At 31.9% G+C, this 20790-nt stretch overlaps 1 protein-coding gene across 1 annotated transcript in view; it reads right to left on the bottom strand.

The window, feature by feature from the left end:
- Nucleotides 1–20790, bottom strand: part of RYR3 (Ryanodine receptor 3) — a gene marked incomplete at both ends in the record, with an annotated part of 166077 nt that overhangs the window by 100852 nt on the left and 44435 nt on the right. The window contains 9 exons of the mRNA XM_012937167.2: nucleotides 2643–2882; nucleotides 10405–10702; nucleotides 10913–11034; nucleotides 12651–12829; nucleotides 14283–14462; nucleotides 14768–14950; nucleotides 15570–15914; nucleotides 17044–17384; nucleotides 19275–19401. Of these exons, the coding sequence (XP_012792621.2) occupies nucleotides 2643–2882; nucleotides 10405–10702; nucleotides 10913–11034; nucleotides 12651–12829; nucleotides 14283–14462; nucleotides 14768–14950; nucleotides 15570–15914; nucleotides 17044–17384; nucleotides 19275–19401 (2015 nt within the window). The remainder of the gene's footprint in view (nucleotides 1–2642; nucleotides 2883–10404; nucleotides 10703–10912; nucleotides 11035–12650; nucleotides 12830–14282; nucleotides 14463–14767; nucleotides 14951–15569; nucleotides 15915–17043; nucleotides 17385–19274; nucleotides 19402–20790) is intronic.

The following is a 20790-nucleotide window of genomic DNA, read 5'->3' as shown; positions in this document are numbered from 1 at the left end:
AATATCCGGGCTACCTTTTCCTACCATCTAGATATTTCAACAAGTTAACTTTTTTGTTTGTTTTAACACATGAATCTGTCCATTAATCGCGTAACCTATTCAAGAGCGTACATAAAAAGTTTAGAACTTATCATTTTACAAGGTACAAAAGGGTACAATCGGAGATTTCGTGGTGACTGGCAACAGGCATTGTAAAGAGTGAACATTAATCGGATGTCAACTTCTAAATTCTAATCGCCAATCACTAGAAGGGAAGGTGAACTATCTTCAAGTCCTATTAAATCTAAACATGTATCGTAATTGTGGTCTAATCACAATTCAAGAATCCTGGTTTAATGATTTACAAGACTATTGTTTAACATCATTACAAGGTTTCAGTATTTATCGCCCGAATCGATCAAGCAAAATGAAGATGTGTGGCGGCAGTATAGTTACATTTGTAAGCATGAAGTAGTGTCGATCTAATTCTACATGTTTTAAGTTTTCAAACGACTTTATCAACTGTCTAACTTTAAGACGCCGTCCAGAACACTTGAACAAATACGATTATTTGTTATCAAAATCTACGTGACTTTGGACTACATATATACAATATCTGTTTTCGTTGATTAACCCACTGAATTTACTGCTACTGACTTCAGTAGTTCACTTACACCTATATAAGATCTTAGTTGTCACACTGAAACTATTTTTGTAAGTTCTGATTGACTTACATCTCCACAATTACAACGATTACGAAGTGAAAAAGAAAGAATGTAAAAAGGAGAAAAACTCGATTGAAGTTCATAGTATAATCAGAAAAAAATATCTAAGTTCGTACAAGTATGGTAAATGATCTTCAAATACAGAAAGTCACTATGAGGACAATTTATTTCACACTAATTTTTAACATTTGCTAACTTCAGTCATTTTTTAACTGTCATTCAAAATCTTAGGTAAACATTCACTTCTCCTCCTATTTATCTGGTTTCGTAGAGTGAGATTCCTCGTTAAACACTACACATATATCATTACGAATATTTGGGTATATAATATTCAGGCGTTTATTACTGAAAGAGGAGGACAAAGAGATTTTCCATCAAGTTAGATGTTAGTTTTGACTCAATTCATGATAATATATCAGTTCATTTTGTGATGAGTGAAATTCATATGTTCAACTTTATATAAAATACAATATAAAAACTTACAGTGAATTTCACATTATGACAAATTAAATACCAAGCACCACCTAATTCTTAAAGATTTATTAACTTAATTTATGTATATTTGTCTGCAGTCAGTTGTTTTTTATTTTTTTAAAAACTTATTGAAATACTTAGTGCTGAGAACTCCATATTGTACTAAACATATAATGTTGAATAAAACCATTAATAATAACAATAATGGTAATAATAATGACCGAGTGATGCAATAATGAAATTTCATTTGATAAACAGTAACTCAATAATTGATTTCATAATGAGTGTGCTTAAATTGTGTAGAAAGTATGCAATTACTTTAATCACAGAAAAGAAATTTTCAATTATAAAAAGTTTTTCCTCAAATCGATTTCTTCATTCTATTTTCAAAAGATTTATTCAATCAGTCTACAATCAGCAAATCTAGTTCGATTCTGAGATGCAAGGTCGTGGATACCCACTACCGAGGAGTCCCATGCTAGGATAAAACCGCTGTCCAGTGCTTTCAGGTCTTTAATGATGACCTAGCTTCGACCATTTCATTATTTAAATTATAAAGGTAAAGTCTAGATTAGATGTTCTATATAATTTTTGTTTGAATTCAATCTAATATGGAAATAAACATTTCAAAGTACATAATCTATGTGACAAATAACAGGTTGACTGTTGTATTAACATTCATGAGGTTGTATTCATTCTTTATTAATATTGGAAAAAAAGGAAGCCATATTTGCGGTTTTTTCACATCTGATAATTATGTAGATCTGATACTTTAGTAAATAAGCTTTGAAGTGATGGGTTAAAAGAAGCTATTATTGCTGGCTGGTAATTATATAGAATAATTCATTAGATCTGCTATGAGAAAGTGACAGACAGAATTTTGTAGGCGGTTTTTATTTTTAAAAGTACCATACAAATCTACACTTTGAATGTATTGCAGGATTAATAGCAATTAGTGTACTAGATTAGATTTCTAATGTTGGTACAAACAACGTTGTGATCAAATACGTGAATAAATATTGGTGGAGAATTCACTCTTTGAAATGGAATAAAATTTAGTTTAGTTGATTATTGATAGTGAGCGCGTTTTTATGATTGAACATATAGGTTAACAAACTACTGAAATTATCTAGATCTCCGAACTGATCAAATATACACATACCTGACTCATGAATCCCAAAATCAAGTGTTTACTAGAAGAAAAAAACCACTAATCAAATGTTTAAATAGGTATATGAAGAAATTAATTTTATCATTTATAAATAAAGGGCTCAACCAAGGTTGTATCGCTGATCAACTGAGAAAGGATTAGTTAGAGATAGTAAAAACCAGAAGAAAAAACAACTAAGAAAAATGATCCACTGGTTGTAGTACATATCAATAACATAATATATTTGTTATGAGACGAAAACCTTAATCGTACACTTTTTAAGAATATACGTTATAAAACCACTTTTTACTTACAGCAATAAATGTTCATAACTTCCACCAGCTGGATCACGTATACTACCACCTTTATATACACTATCAACTAAACAATCTAAACAGACTAATTTCAATTTAACTAATGGAAATGGTGGACAATCGGATAGTTTTAATAAACCATTCGTTCCAGCTATATTCAATGCAGTTGACATTGCACTATCTTCTTTTGTTTTTTCTGGTGGCGTTACAGGTAAATTGCCAGTTCCATCTGCTCCAGGACTGTAAAGTGGAATCAAATGAGAAACGATAAAATGTAAACTGTTTCTTAATTAATCAAAATATGAGTAAAGTGGATATATATACATAATCAGCTTCATGTAAATAATTTTATTGTAAATATAATGGATGGAAATTCAAAACTTGCTCCATCTGCTTTGACTTAGTATTCATAGTACTCACATAAATAGTATGGCTTCAAATCAAGCATATTGATGAATACTCGGTACACGAGTTGCATAAATTAGTTTTAGTATGTAATATGATGTTCTACTTGATTTGTGTTACACCGAATTCAACATAGAAATCAACTCAAAATAGTTGATTTTCTTTTGAATTTCTTCTATAGATCGTAAGCCAAATGTAATAATTATAATGAAACAACCATAATACTAAATTTTTAAGAGTAAATTAATAATTAAGAAGATATAATTCAATCGATTGAACTATCAAATCATTATCTATCGAGCTTTAAGATCGTCACCATATTTTTCCTGGGTTAAAATTATGGTGATAATGATGTGTGAATCTATGATGAGACTATCTGCACTATGAATGAATCGATAGATTCGATGTTCAATAGACAATACTAAAGTTTAAAAATAGTCACACTATTTAAATTTAATAGAAATGATCTAATGAACTATTCAATTGTCCATCATCATTGGTGTAGATGTTGATAAACTCGTTTTTCTCATGAATATTCTAACATTAACGTATATAAATTGACTGAATTGTATTGTAATAGGGCAAAAAAATTTTTTTGTTTATTAAAAGGAATAGAAACTTATGAACGCAAATAAAAATTAAAAATATATATATTTTGTTATAAGTGAAATTAATCAAGACATGCATTGTGACATTTTATTGAACATAAAATCACAATAACTGAAGTGAATCAATCAAATTTAATTATACATTTATTCAAATACTAATTGAAGTTTAGATGTAATGCCTAATAAATTATAAACATTGATTATATTATAGCAGTTGATTGAAAATAAATGATACTAATGATAGTTGTAACTTTTAACCACCTCTTTTCTATCAATATATGCTGTAATTCAATCCAATAGAACTATTTACTTTCTTGAACTTTACATGGTGTTGCTCTTTACTATCATAAAAATGGTGTGACAATTGATGATTAATTTATGAGGAATAAAATTTTTATACTTGAAATCTACTAATGAAGATAAAAAGAAGAAGCAGTTTTGATCTAACCTAAACTTTAAAAATAGTTGTTTCCAATACAGAAATAATCACTTTGAGAATATTACAGATTTGAATAATCATGAATGCAGAATATGACCATATGTCACATGGATAGAATTATTTTAATTGTAAGTTATAGTAAAGCAGAATATGTTTTTAACTAATCCGTACAAAATTAAGAAATGATTGACTGAATATGAGAGCTCCATGCAATCATATTATTACAAGTTAGCCTTGACTGATTGAGTTATTACGTACACATTGTGTGAATGACCCAGATTTATTCGATGCAAATACATTAAGATAAAAGTTTAAAAAAGCTAATTTGGTGTGAAAATTTTGTCCCTATATACACTTGACATATATGTCTGTTCGTTCAGCAGCCAATCTAAGGTCGTTACGATGACAATAAGTTAAAAAAATAAAAGCATCTCACATAAGCAAAGTTAACTTGATAAAATTCATAACACAAGATTTTAGGTTTATGATTTTGGAAACTGAAGTTCTAGGTAAATTGTATACTTATTCCTTAAGCGAAAAACACATCAATACACACACATTGTATGATGAAGATATAATACGAATCAGATGGTCTTTCTTTGTCAATCGAATATCTATAATGAAAATTCCCATTTAAATATTTAATAAACAACTTCATAATGTAAATCCCAGACTGATATTAACTGTACTTCCAGAGAAAACCAAAATGTACTGGACTTCTAGTTTGGAACCCTCCAGAAGTAATTGTCCACGATCGTGCCACAGGTAATCGGATCCAGGACCTTGAGACAAACAGAACTCAAAATTTCTATAGAACTAGGTTTTCACTATGTTTCTCTCTCTCTCCCATATATCATATGATTTACAACAATAAAATAATACTAATCGAGTAATGGTGCAACACAATAATTGTTGGATTTCAAAATGATTAAAAAGACAATATCACATGGTTACCTGAGTAACCATAGAAAATAGGATTATGATAATCAAAGTAATTATTAAAAAGGCTAAAAACAATCATACGGTTGCTAGATTACATAACACTTAGTGAGAAAGATAAAAAATATTTCGATAAAGATTCAATTTTATATTTATTATGATGTATATTGGGAATATGTAAAAAACAAAAATGGTTGAATTCTCAAAATTACTTTGATGGCTTTTTTAAGAATAGTATCAGTGGAAGTTCAATTAAAATTGTTCCCTTTATCTATGGCTAAGAAAGAGAGAGAAGGATAGCGCAAACTTCTTTTGAGTACAAAGTTTGTGCAGACCCATAATGAACATTAACTGATAAGAAATAAAATAGTTGCCTACATCAACATGGCACTCAAAGATCGATTATGTTGATTGATAAAAAAATTAAGTCAACAAATTATTATTAACTTGTTCATGTATAGATTCCCTTTTTAAATCTGGTAGTTAAGAATTTTATCTCAAAGAATTTAAATATATTTACCAGGGTAAAATGAAATTTGTGAAACTATTGAAAGAGAAATGTTTTTGCTTGAATATCTTCCAAAATGACTGAGCTCCAGGCTCAATAATGCAAATAATGCAATTACCTATTTCCTTATAGATACATAAATTTTTCTAAGTTCTCGACGGGTAGTCTAGCCCTAAACTACTTGAAATTTCTAAAAACACGACCATCAAACACTTAAGCCTGAAGAAATCACTGCCCTATCGTTTTTCTGATAGCAAAACACCTTTTAATGCTCACTATATTTGGTTTTATAACTACTCAGCTCTTAAAATTATTTATTTTAATCTACTGATTGTGCTTGACGTGTAGCATAGTACAAAGTTTATTTCTAGAAATCAAATTATTGGATACTCAATTAACCCAGCTTTGCAACTTCCCCAGAATATAAATCTTTCATTGAATCTCAATTATTTTACGAAATCCAGGTTTATTTTATAATTCCAAAAAATAATATTTAATTGTTTCGGGCATCGAATGTGAATATTAGACGTTTGGCCTAGTTCTTCATATAATTCGCCCTATTTGTATAAATGAAAACAATAATGATGCTGACGATGATAATAATGATGAGGTAAAGTCAAATGCATAGCAACAGTTTAGCAGGTAAATAAATTACAACTATGAATAATTATCAGACAATTACATCGTCAGACAAACAGGTTACTTCATATTTAATTTCAAGTAAAAAAATGTTTTTGTTCACTTCACTGTTGTAAAACAGTAAGCAGACATGAATATAAGAATTTGATACAAGCTGTTACTTTCCTCCAATCAATTCATATTAGAATGAATTAACTGAAAGAAACTAATTCAAGCGAGAGGGATTGGGTTTGAATTTGCGAACATTAACACTAAGGTTAAGGTGCATTCAGCTGACGAGTTCTAGATAGGGCAAAATGAACATTCTGGATTCCACTACTAGCCAATATCAAACTGCTTAAAAATAGTTGAATTGTGAATGATAGAAATTTTGGTAAGAGAATATTGCAGGGACGAGAACAAAACCACAACTAATTTTTAGCCAGTTCTTAGCCAATCAGGAAACAGCTTTTTTGAATGGATAATTTGAAGGAAAGACAATACTAATAGTAAAAAGTGCAAACAGATTTCATATAGTTGATAGATCTAATAAAATCTTCTTTAGATTACTCTGTCTTCAAATTAAAAATAACGAAATGTATATTCATATTTTGGGACATATATTATCCATCTCCTTGAACCATTATAAGGACCTGAATAGACTTTCAAGAGTCCTCGCATTGTTCTCGGTTAGAAATTTACAGTCAGAGTTTTGTTCATGAACTGGGAATAATATTGTCCGACCGGCCATTTTTTTTTAAAAAAAATTTTCCACCCCCAAATTACAATATTTTTCATCCCGTGTTTCGTCCAATGAAATGGCTAGTTTCAAAAATTAGATTTAATTGGTTAATTATGTCTTGAAAATTGTTATAAATTATCAGTACTTGTCGACGAAGCACAATTTCAATCGTCATTATGGAGCAGGGTAACGTGCTGAGTACAAGCGCTGGTGTTTCTCACGTAATGGAAATGGAGGAAGTCTTTTTGACTACCTTGTTTCTGGTTGCGTTTCCATCGGTTGAAGCGTTAAAGACCACTATCACAAATTTTGAAAGATCGACTTACAGTCATTATGTGAGGGAGTCGCATATTGGCAGAGATCAAAAATCGTACATTAAATTTGTGTGTTGGCGAAATGGGCGTATAAGATCTCGCGGTTCGTCACAACGTATTGGACGGAGGAGGTAATTTGGTAAATTGTTTTATAATTTTTTTAACGAAGGGCTTCTATGAACACCCAATGCATGAATGTAGTATCACCAGATTAAAGTTTGTTTCAGGATTAGTAGTTTGGGGTTCAGATTTCTTGATAGTGTCGATTTACTCGCTATATACCATCTAAAAAGACATAATCAATCATTTCTTACGCTTAATACTATAAGTTCTATCCCATGGTTGCGAGAAGCAATTTGTTATCATTTTAAAAGTTCTGAATAGCCTAAAAGTTTTTTCCACTGATCACCATACATGATATTTGAATTTCTCGCAAAACTTGAAAAGTCGCTTTCTCGATACTGATTCGCTCGTGCGAAGCTATTCTGATACCAAAATCTCCAGGATACTTTTGTGTGATTTTTCTTATATTATAAACAGTATGAAGCAAAAAATAAATGGAGCCATGCTAAGAAAGCCAATCTTTTAAACATACTTCAGTGATAATTTAAGACATTCCTGTCCGTCTGGACACTTTACTAATTAAAAACTCCACTCAACTTGTTACATTTCTGACTGAGCATTCTAATATCATCCGACTAGTTAATTAAAACACAGATGAAGCTCTCGATATTTCACCTTTAGAGATTTACTATTTGTGTAAATCAAGGCAAAATAAGAAAGCATCATGCAAAGAAATCTTTTGTACAATAACTTAACTCACCATATAAAATGTATCATTCACTTGTTAAGCTTAACATAACAGGGTGCATAGTTTACTAGATAATAAGCTAAAAAAACGTTTCGCCAATCTCATAACAACAAACAACTGAACAAATAGTGCTTAGTTTTATTTTGCAAAACGAAACACTTACCACTCTTGACATTGGAGTCTATTTAATGTGGAAAATAACGGCCTATTTGTGATATGAATCTTTCCTTGGAATGGCATGACTTTTACTTCAACAAAATATTTCAAAATACTTGTTGAATGTAAGACTTATGACTGACAATGAAATCAAGGGTTAGGAAGGTGGAAGGTTTAACGATAACGAGATCTCAATTAGAACGAAGTTTGTTTGGGTTGAATAACATAACAAAAGTTCAACAAAACATGTATATACCTATCGAATCTATAGTCTGGATGAATATTTCTTAAATTTCGATATTGAAATAAGAAGACGAAGATTATCAGAACTATGTGATATATTAGCGCAATACATTTCGAACAATCTGATCACACATACACTTGTTAAAAACATTTATGTATAAAAAATAAAAGGGCAACTAGACTGGAAATGGGGTAAGAGGAGACAAGGATAATAATAATAATAATGTGAACACAATTTGAAACCTAATCACTCTGGTTAATAAGCCAATATTACCAGGGTAGGTTAAGGTGAGAACAAATTGTTTCTGAATACACAAAGGGGGTTTGAATTTTCGTATGGCTAAGACTTCAGTAAACCTTAGTATACGCCATTTTACACTTTTATACAACACCACAAAAACCGAGTTAAGAGCAATCTTATGGCCTTTTTCGATATTTTCAATATTTTTTAATTTATAAAGCTGTTAGATGAATTATATTTCTCATGTTCCCACTCATATTACTGTTAAATTTATCTCTGCATTACAAATATCCTTCCCTGTCTTAAGTATCACTGTTACTTGAATGGACTTTTCTAAATAGGACTTTCTTATCTCCAGCTCTTACCAGTAAGATCAACCTAAGTGCTGTAGGTTTGAAACTCACTGGAGTTATTATAAAAATACTTTTTATGTGATGAGACATAGCATGAAATTCGACTACTTGATCAAACGAGACGTGAAGATAATAGGTTGCCATTACCGATTGTGTGACCTTTATATTTCTAAGACAAAAACACTCTCACAAATCATTTTAAGATGTGATTTTCGTTAACAGTGGAAAAATTGTTTTAAGGAAAGATGAGACTTTCCAAGAACAATATCTCTAGAACATAGCGTAATGCGAGAATAATTTAAATAGTCTGAATACAAAACTGCTGTTCTCACTGTGTAGATGTAACATTAGCTTAACGAAAGTACTCATAGTTCTAAGTATAGAACTAGTTATACTGCCATACGAAGCTAATCTAAAATCAATCACTTTCGGACAATGCAAATATGTAGCGCTTCAAGTTGCAACAATTCATCCAAATATAGCAAGATAGAAGGAGAGAAACAGTTAATAAAATAAAGGCAGAGAGACGAAAATTAAAGAAAGCTAAAAATAAAAATAATTATTCATAAAGTAATGAATAGGATGGAAAAATAAAAAGTTTGCAATAGCGGAAAGATTAGGATTTAGAACAAAATAAAATCTGAGATTTGTCAAATAATTAGTTTTCAAGTTCATCACCCTTCCCAGGGGTGGGTATTTTCTTAAATTTTAGTTCCTCACTATGATGTCATAAAGTGAGTATGAATTGATTTTAATCCCCATAAACCTTCAATACTAACACTAAATTTACTTGAAACTTGTAGAAAACTGATGACATGGTTGGTGCACAATTAAAGTTAATCTTTATATTAGCTTGCATCATATGCCGACTTCAGTTAAGCGCTCATTGAAAACTGAGTACCAATAGGCAGTTGGTTAGTCTTAGCAAGTGACTTTTTAATGACATACACTCACGAGCGTACTAGGGATCAAGCTAAATTCAGGAAGGATTATCGATGTACTGGTGAAAATTCGATTGGTAGTTTTCAACTATACCAGGAGTAAGACGGGTATTATATAAGGGTGCAAGTGTGGACCACTGGATGACATCTTAGCGGTCTGGAGATAACAGATAGGTTGTACGGCTTGGAGGTCTTAATTTTGATCACTGATGAGTTAGTCCTCATAAACAGACACTTACTGGGATGAAACAGCTGTCCAATGCTCCCTGGTTTTCAGTGGTCAGTCTGTAATGTAAATTATCGTTAAGATGAATAATCTCCACGATGTCTCCATCTCAAAGTTAATGATTAAAATAATATTCATAAGAGTATATTTTAGGAAATAATGAAAAAAATTTATATATATATATATATAAACTAAAACGTCTTAATCGATGAACTTACATAAGTAAATGTGGATCAGTTTTCAGTTCTGGACGAATACTGATATGTTCTTCAACAGCTGGTATCCGGTCGAAATCATATTCATCAACTTCTTTACCGCCGTCATCGTTTATTTTTTTACCGTCTAATTCTCCTGTACGTTCATCAAAATCGAATATATATTTTTTCGGTTTCGGTTCAGTTTTAAACATTGGTACAATGAATTCCTTTCCTGTGACTTGTTTCAATTTTACATGACTACTTATATGCATAACTAACATTAAATCAATAAAACCAGAACGTAGAGGTCCAGGCATATCTATTTATAATAATAAAACACCATAATTATTAAATTAACTGTTTTTGGAAAAATGTATTCATTGTAATTTTTATACATAACTAGTTGAAAATTTATTTCGTGAATAAAATTCAAAGAACTCCACAATGAAAACAGTAAGAAAAACCAAAGGAGATACTTTTCTGAATATTTACATACATATATACTGAGCAATTCAGCTAAATCTCTTACCTGCGGCTGTCATAGCATGCAATAATTGATATTCATCCACATGATTAGTTAAATAATGTGCAACATTGTGATTATCGTGACAGCATAAAGCACGATATAATTCCAGTGTATGAGAATGATACCTGTGTTGTGGTTTTTAAATAAAAACGATGACTGTTTTAAAAATACGTATTGGCAAAGTTCAACAAATAAAATTTTCATATAAACAGATCCCTTGATATATTTAAACAGAGCAAGGGCAACAAGTTTTGGAGAATAAAATGAATGCATTCTATTTCGCAGTTTTTCATCAGCTGCATACAATCGAAGCTACAGTTATTGTTATAATTAATGACAAATGTTAAGCATATTTTAGTTTATGAAGTTTAGGTGAATGTTCGAAACGCAATCAAAATCATAGTGATCAGGAGAATAAGAATAGGAAGTGCATGAATAAACATACTTAAGATCGATGTGTATTTATATGTCGGGATGTACAAATAAACAGGCTCTTCTCTTTATCCTTCTTACATGCTTACTACCGCAGGTACATTTAACTTCATAGATGTGATCTGAGGTGACGGAATTGAATTGGTTATCTCTTTCATTTTCCAGTGTAAACTTTATATCTTGATGAGAGTGGCTGAAGTCAGTAAGTGACCTAGAAGCGTGATCCATATCATCACAGATAATGAACATAATGTCAACATATCTGTTTAATTATGTTTAATCACAAATCCTGAATAAGCTTTAGCATAGAGCACTTGATGTAATGAATGAACATCTCAGCTCTCTCAATAATTCCATTTATGAATTTTATTCAATACAACATAATAACACTGTGAATGAACAGAATATTGAGATTCAGATACATCTAACTGACGAGTCGCGGATAGGGCAAAACGTGTGACATGGTTTGTTATGATGGGATGAAAAGTCAAAATTAGATTAATTTACTCATTATGATTTTTATTCAACATCGATTCCGTTTAATTGCATTTGATGATTACTCAGTGTAGTATTTGTTTCGTTTTCCTCTATGACATTTTATTCTGTATAACACGATATTCTTGTATGAAGTATTTTTCATATATGTGATTTATTCTGATTAGTAATCAAAAATAAGTGTACAAACCAATATATAAATGAGTTTATTTCTAACTAAACTTGTCGTGGTTGCTCGTGTTCCTGGCTGCTCGCGGAATATATTTCCCCGTTTCGAACATGGACTTCTCTCTAGTTAGCGGGTCTGAGACGCATCAGAACAGCTAGCTTATTGGTCTTTGGTCACAGAGTCTTGTTCCGTTCGCAGATTAGGTGAACTCGTAATCACTTCAAACATAGCATGGTTTCAACGGCTAACCATAATCTAACTCTTTGTTAAATGGATCAGTGTAAATAACATCCATATGAATAAGGTTTCCTCGAAATCGGATGATAAAATTTTTATCGGAATCAAGTAGGTATTTTTTGACAATATTTACAAGATTAAGGTAATCGAGGATTCCAAAATTTTGGGCAAGCTTATATTGTAAGTGCACGGCAATTAGGTTATCAGTTCACTGTAGTCGTCATGCTGTTCACTTTTCTTGTTGATTATTTCTAAATAAAGTTTTTTAGCAGTTTGTGCTAAACAGTAATACAATTCTACGGTGATAAAATGTTTATCATTTAGAGTGACCAGTCATTAATAATGGTCTATGCACACTTGCAAAAAAGGTTCAACTTCAAAGCAGAATAAAATTTTTATTTCACTTACTTTAATAATTCTGGCATTTCCTCTAATTCAAGAGCTATAAAGCATCTGTCGGATTCTGGTAAACGAACAGCAATTTCGGAGACTGGATATTCAATAGAGGTACCCCATCCGCGTAGTTCACTAATCTTCATACTGAACATCTTTATAGCTTTCGGTGGTACACGAGCCCAATGAACACGCTAGGCAAGAAAAAGTCAGTCAGTCAGTCAGCTACAACGTAGGACCAGGCACATACATGCATCGGTCCAAGTTGCCATAACTCATTAACACAACAAGGTGAACACCGGATTCATAAAAGTAGTTAATTCAGAGGTGGTAATATATAAAAGAAAGATTGCAATAAGGATATAGTACAGCAAGAAATAATTAGTTCGTAGAAAGATAGATATGAAGTGATTTTAATCTCTTAGTTTAAGGGAAGACAGAGAGTGTATACACCGACGCCATTGTGATCGATTCTGAGCCATGTCACCCAGAGTCTACAACCATTGGTTACGATAGTCACGCGGACCCCAACCAAGTAGTCTGCATCTACCAACCTGGCTCAGACTAGAAGTTAGTGACTTTAAGCACTGATGCCACGTTTTGGTTTGGCCGCCCCTAACTTTCTTCCAACCATCTCCAACACCGGTTAGCATTTCACGTCGTGGTAATCGGTCTATGATGAAGTTAAATAAAAATGGAGAAAGTGGACAGCCTTGACGGACACCACTTGAGGTTGCAAAAGCAGATGACAATTCGCCATAAGTTGGTGAGTTGAAGACAAAACTATATTCTTTTACTACTTAAATCTATGTATTAAGAATGAAGAATAATTCCCTTTTATGTTTCATGAGTTATTTCAAAGCTGAAAATTGTAAAAACAATATCCAATTTATCTATTGATTTATTTCGAGATTTCCTGCACACTAATAAAGTTAACAGGTCAGCTGATAATGATGATGATGGTGGTGGATTTACTAATTTAATTTTATAAATTTTTTTGATAGGTTGAAAACTAGACAATTCAGACAAATGGGTTTATTTCTATATGAAAATTCATCATCTATGTACATAACTTACTGTTAGAATATATTTATACAATACATATTACTAGTTATGTTTTAGTAGCTAACAGTAAGATATGTATAAATGTCATCACTTAGGGATAGATTTAGAAAATGGAATGATACCTAGCTAATAAGTTATACTACTCTAATGGTTGAATTCATGAGTCAATTTAAGCTAGACCACCATTGAAAACCTGGGAGAACTGGACGGTCATCTCGTCCTAGTATGAGACTTCTCACCCACGATCCCACACGCGGGATTACGAACCTAGGACCTTCGGTCTCGCGCGCGAACGCTCAACCTGTAGACCGTTGAGCCATCATCCAACGGTGTCTAACTCCAACCAATCCACGACGAATAAATGGTCGTCCAGTGCTTCCAGGTTTCCAATGGTGGTCTAGCTTAAATCGACTCATGAATATAACCATTAAAATTTCTAGGATCTTCATAAACCCCCCATTTTGATTATATTGTTTTTCGAATGTCTAACAAAAATTAAATATAGTAATTGCGATCATAATCTGTAGGTTAATAACTGCTATAAAAAATCTAAGCATATGTAATTAATCATTTAAAAAATACCTCCAATGCTTGAACTCTTAAACGATGTGGCAATACAGTGGATGTATATCTTGGTGGTCGAAGCATACTCGCCGTAATTGGTAAAGTATAACGATTTCGTCGACCAAATTCAAAATGGATAGCCTCTTTAACAGTAGGTCGATAGAAGACTGCAGCAAATAAACGTGTGGATGGCTCGACCTGAACAATTCGAAATAAAAAGTTCGCAATCAGATAGCTATGAAGAAACATACATACACATACACCTAAGTACGTTAGTAAATAAATGAATAACTAAGGAAAAAATGGAGAATATATATATTCTATGAATAGAAAAATCAGCAAACTGAAAATACCAACAACTATTCAAAAACATATTAATTGTTATATGAAAATACAAAATAGGAGAATTGAATTGGTGACTGCCGTTACAACGAAGAAAATTAATATTTGTTGACAAAAGCTGGATAAACTGTAATCTCATAAGCAACCTAAAAAGCAATTACCTGAAACCGTATCCCACTATCACGACCATTTAAATCAAATCCCAATGTTCCACTGGCTATATCAACCCAACAAGTTAGCGATAAGCCTTGACTCATTCGTTTACCTAAGTCTTCTGCTGTAGCCATCTGATTGAGTAATTGCCCCAAGTTAACCATGAAAGATGCACGTTCAGCAACAGCAGACTATGATGTAAAATAAAATATTACACTTATCGTTATTGTTATGAATCAGATAAAACTTTGGATCATGCAATTATAAGCCATTAGTTATTTGAATACCTATTTTAAATTCTATATAAAATTATGTATTTACACTTCTATCGTTCAAAACGTTCCTTTGCTAACTTGGATCAACTCACTGTATGAGACATTTTTAATGTTTTATGTAAACACTTAATAATATCAAAAGTTATGTAGCAGAGATAATAACAATAACGTTCAATTTGTATTAAATTATAAACTAACTAGAAGTCTTTATTTTAAAAGACAGTGTACACTCACAATAAAAACTTAAGTTGTAAGTTCGATTCTCAAAAAGAGAATTCATGATTTTTAGTCAAAAAGTTTATGTAGATGTGGAAAATATTGCTTCTCACTTATATATTATGATTATTATTACTCGTTCTACAATTCAGATATATGAGAGTACAATACTATTGAGTTGATATTCAAGAACCTACAATTTTCAACTAGGATAGTTTATATTTAACATTATCAGTGAAATATTCGTTATTAATACTTTATAGACCAAACATTTTCTTATTAAAGATAAGAAATATCACAATCCGTAAACACTGTCTACCTTTAATGTTAAATCTGACTCCAAGAGACAAACAGCTGCTTGACGAACAGTGAATAAGTCGGCAGCGTATGGTTGCATACCGCTGCCACTAGTATCACCAAGCATAGGATTTTGATTAGAGTGACCATGTAATTGTCCATGTGTTGTGTCGAATTGTAATTGTGATGATACATTATGTAAAAATCCACTAATATGATCCGGTTTACTTGTTTTAGCTAATTTGAAGTAACTTGTGACCCAACCAATATGAACTAGGCCAGGATCTTGTCCGGGTAACACTAATACTGTGAATGAAAATTCATCGACGAGATTAGCTAATGGACTTGTGTGTCCACTTGATGTTGGCTAAAAAATTTTTTTAAAAAGGTGAAAGATTTCAGGAAATAATACATTCAAATAAGTGATCAAATGGTTTAAAATTTCCTTATATTAAAAAAGATATTGCAACAGTATCTGTGATCTTGTATAACTACTTTTTTATTTATATGAGAAAAATTCACAATTGCAAGTTATAAGAATTTTAAAAGAAATATAAGCTCTTCAATGTGTATTGTCATACAGATCTTTCATAAGTTTATCCTACTGGATAGATCAAACTCATGACCAATTGATTTTCATCTCCATTCGTGATCTCATTTCAGTAAAAAGAGAAGCTATACTTCTATAAATTATTATTAATATAACAAATGCAAGGTGCTCACCAATTTTATTTCATTTACAATATCTATTAACTACTCTATCAACACTGTAGATTTATGATTTATATCTCTAGTGGTAATAAAAAAACTAAGTTCAGTCTAGAAGTTAGTGATTCAAATTTACATACTTCAAGATAAATAAATTCAATTTTAGTGAACTTGATTGTTTACTTTGATTATGCTTGGTCTTGTGAATAAGTGGCTGACGATTAGTTCTCACTCTGATACGTTTTAGAAAAATAGTTAATTTCACAATTCAAAAACTTAATATTAGTGTTTTTCCGCAGAAATATAGTCCAAACTTAACTATTACCGTTCTGATGTTGAAATATCACCAATAGTTAGGAAATATAAACTCTCATGAATGGATTTATAGCGCATTTTAAGAAGTAAAATAACAATCTAGGTATTATAATAATAATACATCATTCTAACAGTTGATTAGTTTTTCATCACAAATAACATCAACACCACCCTTGATATACTCGGATCATTAACGAGCAAAAACGCGTCACTGGTTAGTAGAAACATTTAATCTAACTTAAATATTACTGTAAGTTTATCTTTCCAAAGTATAAGAAATGACCATTTCATGCTCACATCACTTTGATCTGAATAGTGAAAATGTGCAAATAAACCTGTGTTGTATCATAATCCCCGTGTTGTTTATAAAGAAAATATGATGAAGTGATTATTATACTTAAGTATTTTTGGCGATTAAACGAACAGTGATTCTATCATGAAATAAAGCAGAATAATAACAACTTTTAACGTACAAGAAATAAGTCCATATCATCTAGACCAGTTGCACCTGCTCTAGTATTTTTTATATCACCAAGAGCCCCTGGTGCCGGCATTCCTGCCTGTTGCACCTGCCTCTGACCACTGATAGCACCAGGAGGATTTTGATCAAGTTGAGACATTTGGGTTGTTGTAACTTGTGGCCCTGTGATGCCAGTGGAAAAACCCCCAGCTGTTGCAGAAAGAAGACTACCAGATCCGGCACTTCCCTGACCACCACCACCACTAGGACCCAAAGAACCAGTTGTAGCATGTGCACCACCACGTTTGCCACCAGTAAGGCTACTACCACCACCACTTAGCAACGACCCACCACCTTTATGTTAAATGAGGAATAAAACAATTACTGCATCTAAATAGCTCCAAATCATTAATGAAAAGAGATCACATTACTAATCTCCAAACTCTAGTAAATCAGTTCTAAAGCATTAAGCACATTGAAAACAAGTTGCTTGATAAGATGATACAAAATTCTTGCAAGGAAATGTTTATTATAAAATATTTTGGCTACGGCGGGATACAAATGTATAAGTTGATCCAATGAATGTCAAATGTACATCAATTTGCTATTCGATAATAGGTGGATAGATAAATTACAATTAATTCACATACAAAAGTAGATTACTTCTTTTACCCTTGTCTTTTTCTGTTGACGCTAAATAATAGGTGGATTGGTAGATTTTAGTCAAATTTTGAATTTACTAGAACCAGTGCAAATCTCCGAATAAATAAAGTAAAGAAAACTTAATCATATCTTTTATTATTGACAGAAAATTCTTCGACAAATCGCAACAGTAATAATACCTAAAAGTATGGGGATTTGTGGAGACTGCAGTGTTTTCACAGTTGAAATCATGAGTCAATCAAAATCGCGCAATAAAAAGTAGTTTAAAGAGAACGAAAGAACAGAGGAAATCTTTCTAAAAGACAAATTGAAAATGGATGTTGGAAGGAAATATCAAAGTAAAAGATTGAGAGGAAGATAATGAATGAATGAATCTAGACCACTGTGAACGATTCCAAGTTATATCACGTAACGTTACCAACCGCTGGTCATAGTTATTGTACGGACGTCTATCAGTAAAATTGTATCTTAGAAGGTGACCCAGACTAACAATCAGTGATGTCATGGATCGGTGTAATGTCTATTTCTACACAACAAAACATTGCCTATAGAGGTAGGAAGCGTCTGAAAGTGCATGACACACGTCCCATCCACCTCATCCAGTGAAGATTTACATCACCTAGCTATTGGACAACATATACCTAACCTCAGCATTGTTTGAGTAAGGATCAGGAACACTGGAGCTGTACGACTATCATCGACAAGGCAGCTGAAGAGCTTTGATCCTTAGGAATTCTTGAAATGTTTTGAATAACAAAAAAAGATGGGAAAATGTATTGTTACAAATGGAAAGTATTATGATATGAATGATAAATCCTATCTTGGGCAAAATTAAGTTTCTATGAACTAAATCCTGATGTTTGTTTAAGAAATCACGGTATAGTGTTCTAAGTTGTGTTCAAAAGTCGGAGATAAAATGACAGGTAGTGTAATTACTGTTGAATAACTGGTTGAAACAGATTAGTATGTCACTAATGAGTAACGACTGATTATTCCACTTAGGTATCAGTGAGCAACTAAAGTTCCATTGATCTATCACGATACAATTAAAAAACATTTGTTTGAGCAAAATGAAAATAAAATAAAACAATGGGTGTCCACAAATGTGGAAACCAGCCAAGTAATTTGACAGATCTACATCTTTATTTGTAAACACAGGTGAAAGGCATGGAGATTTGAATAGGAGGAACGATCTACTTACTTACTTATTTACGCCTGTTACTCCCAACGGAGCATAGGCCGCCGACCAGCATCCTCCAACCCAACGATCTAGGGTCATAATTAATAATAACTTGTTTTATGTATTAACAGAATTCATACGCAAATAAATTTCTGTCGAGAAAGAAATTGAGCCAAAACAGTACATACAATTAAACATATAGTTGTATCATCATTAACCCACTAGCTAAGAGTTTTACAGAAAACCAAACACTTATGTTGTCAATAATTGGAAGAATCTTTGTGAAAAAGTTACAAGATCTACACCAAATCAGTTTGATAACAATAATAAGATAGGGAAAGATTAAAATTGGTCAATTACATCCTTTTTGCTTGGAAAAATTTTTTTTTCAAATTTCTAACCTCCTCCACCTAAAGTCGATGTTACTTCCGGGCTTGGATCCCTTGATCGAGCTTTCTTAAACATATTTCCAAGTCTAATTTTCTTACCACGTCTATCTCGAACTTCTAGTGTAGAAGCGGACATATCCTAAAGGGCAGGGAAAACGAAAAAACGTCAAATAAACCGATTGTCTAACTATCTAAGCTTTAAGTAGTAGAATCAATGATGAAATACTACCACTAGCTACTAACAAATGCATATTCCTATTAAATTAAACTCTATCACAAATGACTGGGCTACAGATAATACCTCATCAACACTGCTGTAATACAGGCATGCACTTTGAAGTCAAATTAGACGTACAAAAGAACAAAAAAGCTGTCTTTATAGAGCCCTCCATAACACAATAATACCACTTCTGTGGTTAAGATACACAGGATTTTGTAAGCTCCATAATTAGAAAATTCTGTGGAAAATCATATGTAGATGTATATGAACCATAGTGGATTATTCAAGTAAAAAAAGAAACTGCTGATAAATACACACTTACATGAACTGTGAAACAGTGAATGGACAATAATGTAGTCTTGCGTAATAACATGTCAAATCTACACAACCACATTCTCGTTACAGAATACAAGGTCATACAAAGCATGTTAAAGTTCAATCCATTAGTTCAATTCTGTTGGTTGCAGTGTTCATTTCTGTAAACAGTTCCCAAACTATATATATCTATCTAGCTAACCAACTAACTAGCTAACTAAATTACTAACTAACTGACTATTATTCATCCATCTACCTATCTTTATTTATTTATTTTTGTATAACCAAACATTTTGAAAACAACTCAATTCCATTAAGAAGAAATCTTTACAACGCAGTTGAGAGACATTACGATTTTATTACAATTGTTGACAATTAGAGTACCAGTGTAATTTCAACTCCAACTCAATTTCGGAAGCATCTTATTTTGTAGTTGATTCAATATTATCATTACTTTAGTCTACTTTGGTGGCTATTCACTCTCATTACACATTGATTCTGCCTGTTATTGATGTACCCATATAGATTAAAAATATGAACAATAAAAATGAGTCAATCCAACAGTTCAGTATCAATTTCATGGGCTAATGAGTAACCTAGACAACCATGATCTAACAATCATTTATATTTAAATGGTGTCTAATAATCACTATATTTAATTCAAATATTCTACAAATAAATGTATCATATGACCATATATAACCACTCTTTCTACTGACCAACTGCTTTGACCGTTGGGAGCTTTCTGTCAATAATTCATTTTTATGAGTAATCAGTAATTCGTGCAACCATTCGCATGCCTTCACATATTTAAAATATCCCTTCATTATAACAAGATCCAAATTAGTTTGAACTATGCTTAAGACGCACAGTCCTCAAAAGATTTCATAGCATATAGTCATGTTGACACAGTACTTAATTCTTAGACACAGAAAGTAAGAACTCGAAAAGATAAGGACACTTGACCGCGTTTCTTAGGTATATCTGCCTACG

The sequence above is a fragment of the Schistosoma haematobium genome, chromosome 1 (assembly GCF_000699445.3).
Source record: "Schistosoma haematobium chromosome 1, whole genome shotgun sequence".
Lineage (NCBI taxonomy): Eukaryota > Metazoa > Platyhelminthes > Trematoda > Strigeidida > Schistosomatidae > Schistosoma > Schistosoma haematobium.
Note: the sequence above shows the minus strand (reverse complement) of the source record. Positions and strands in the feature narration are given on the sequence as shown.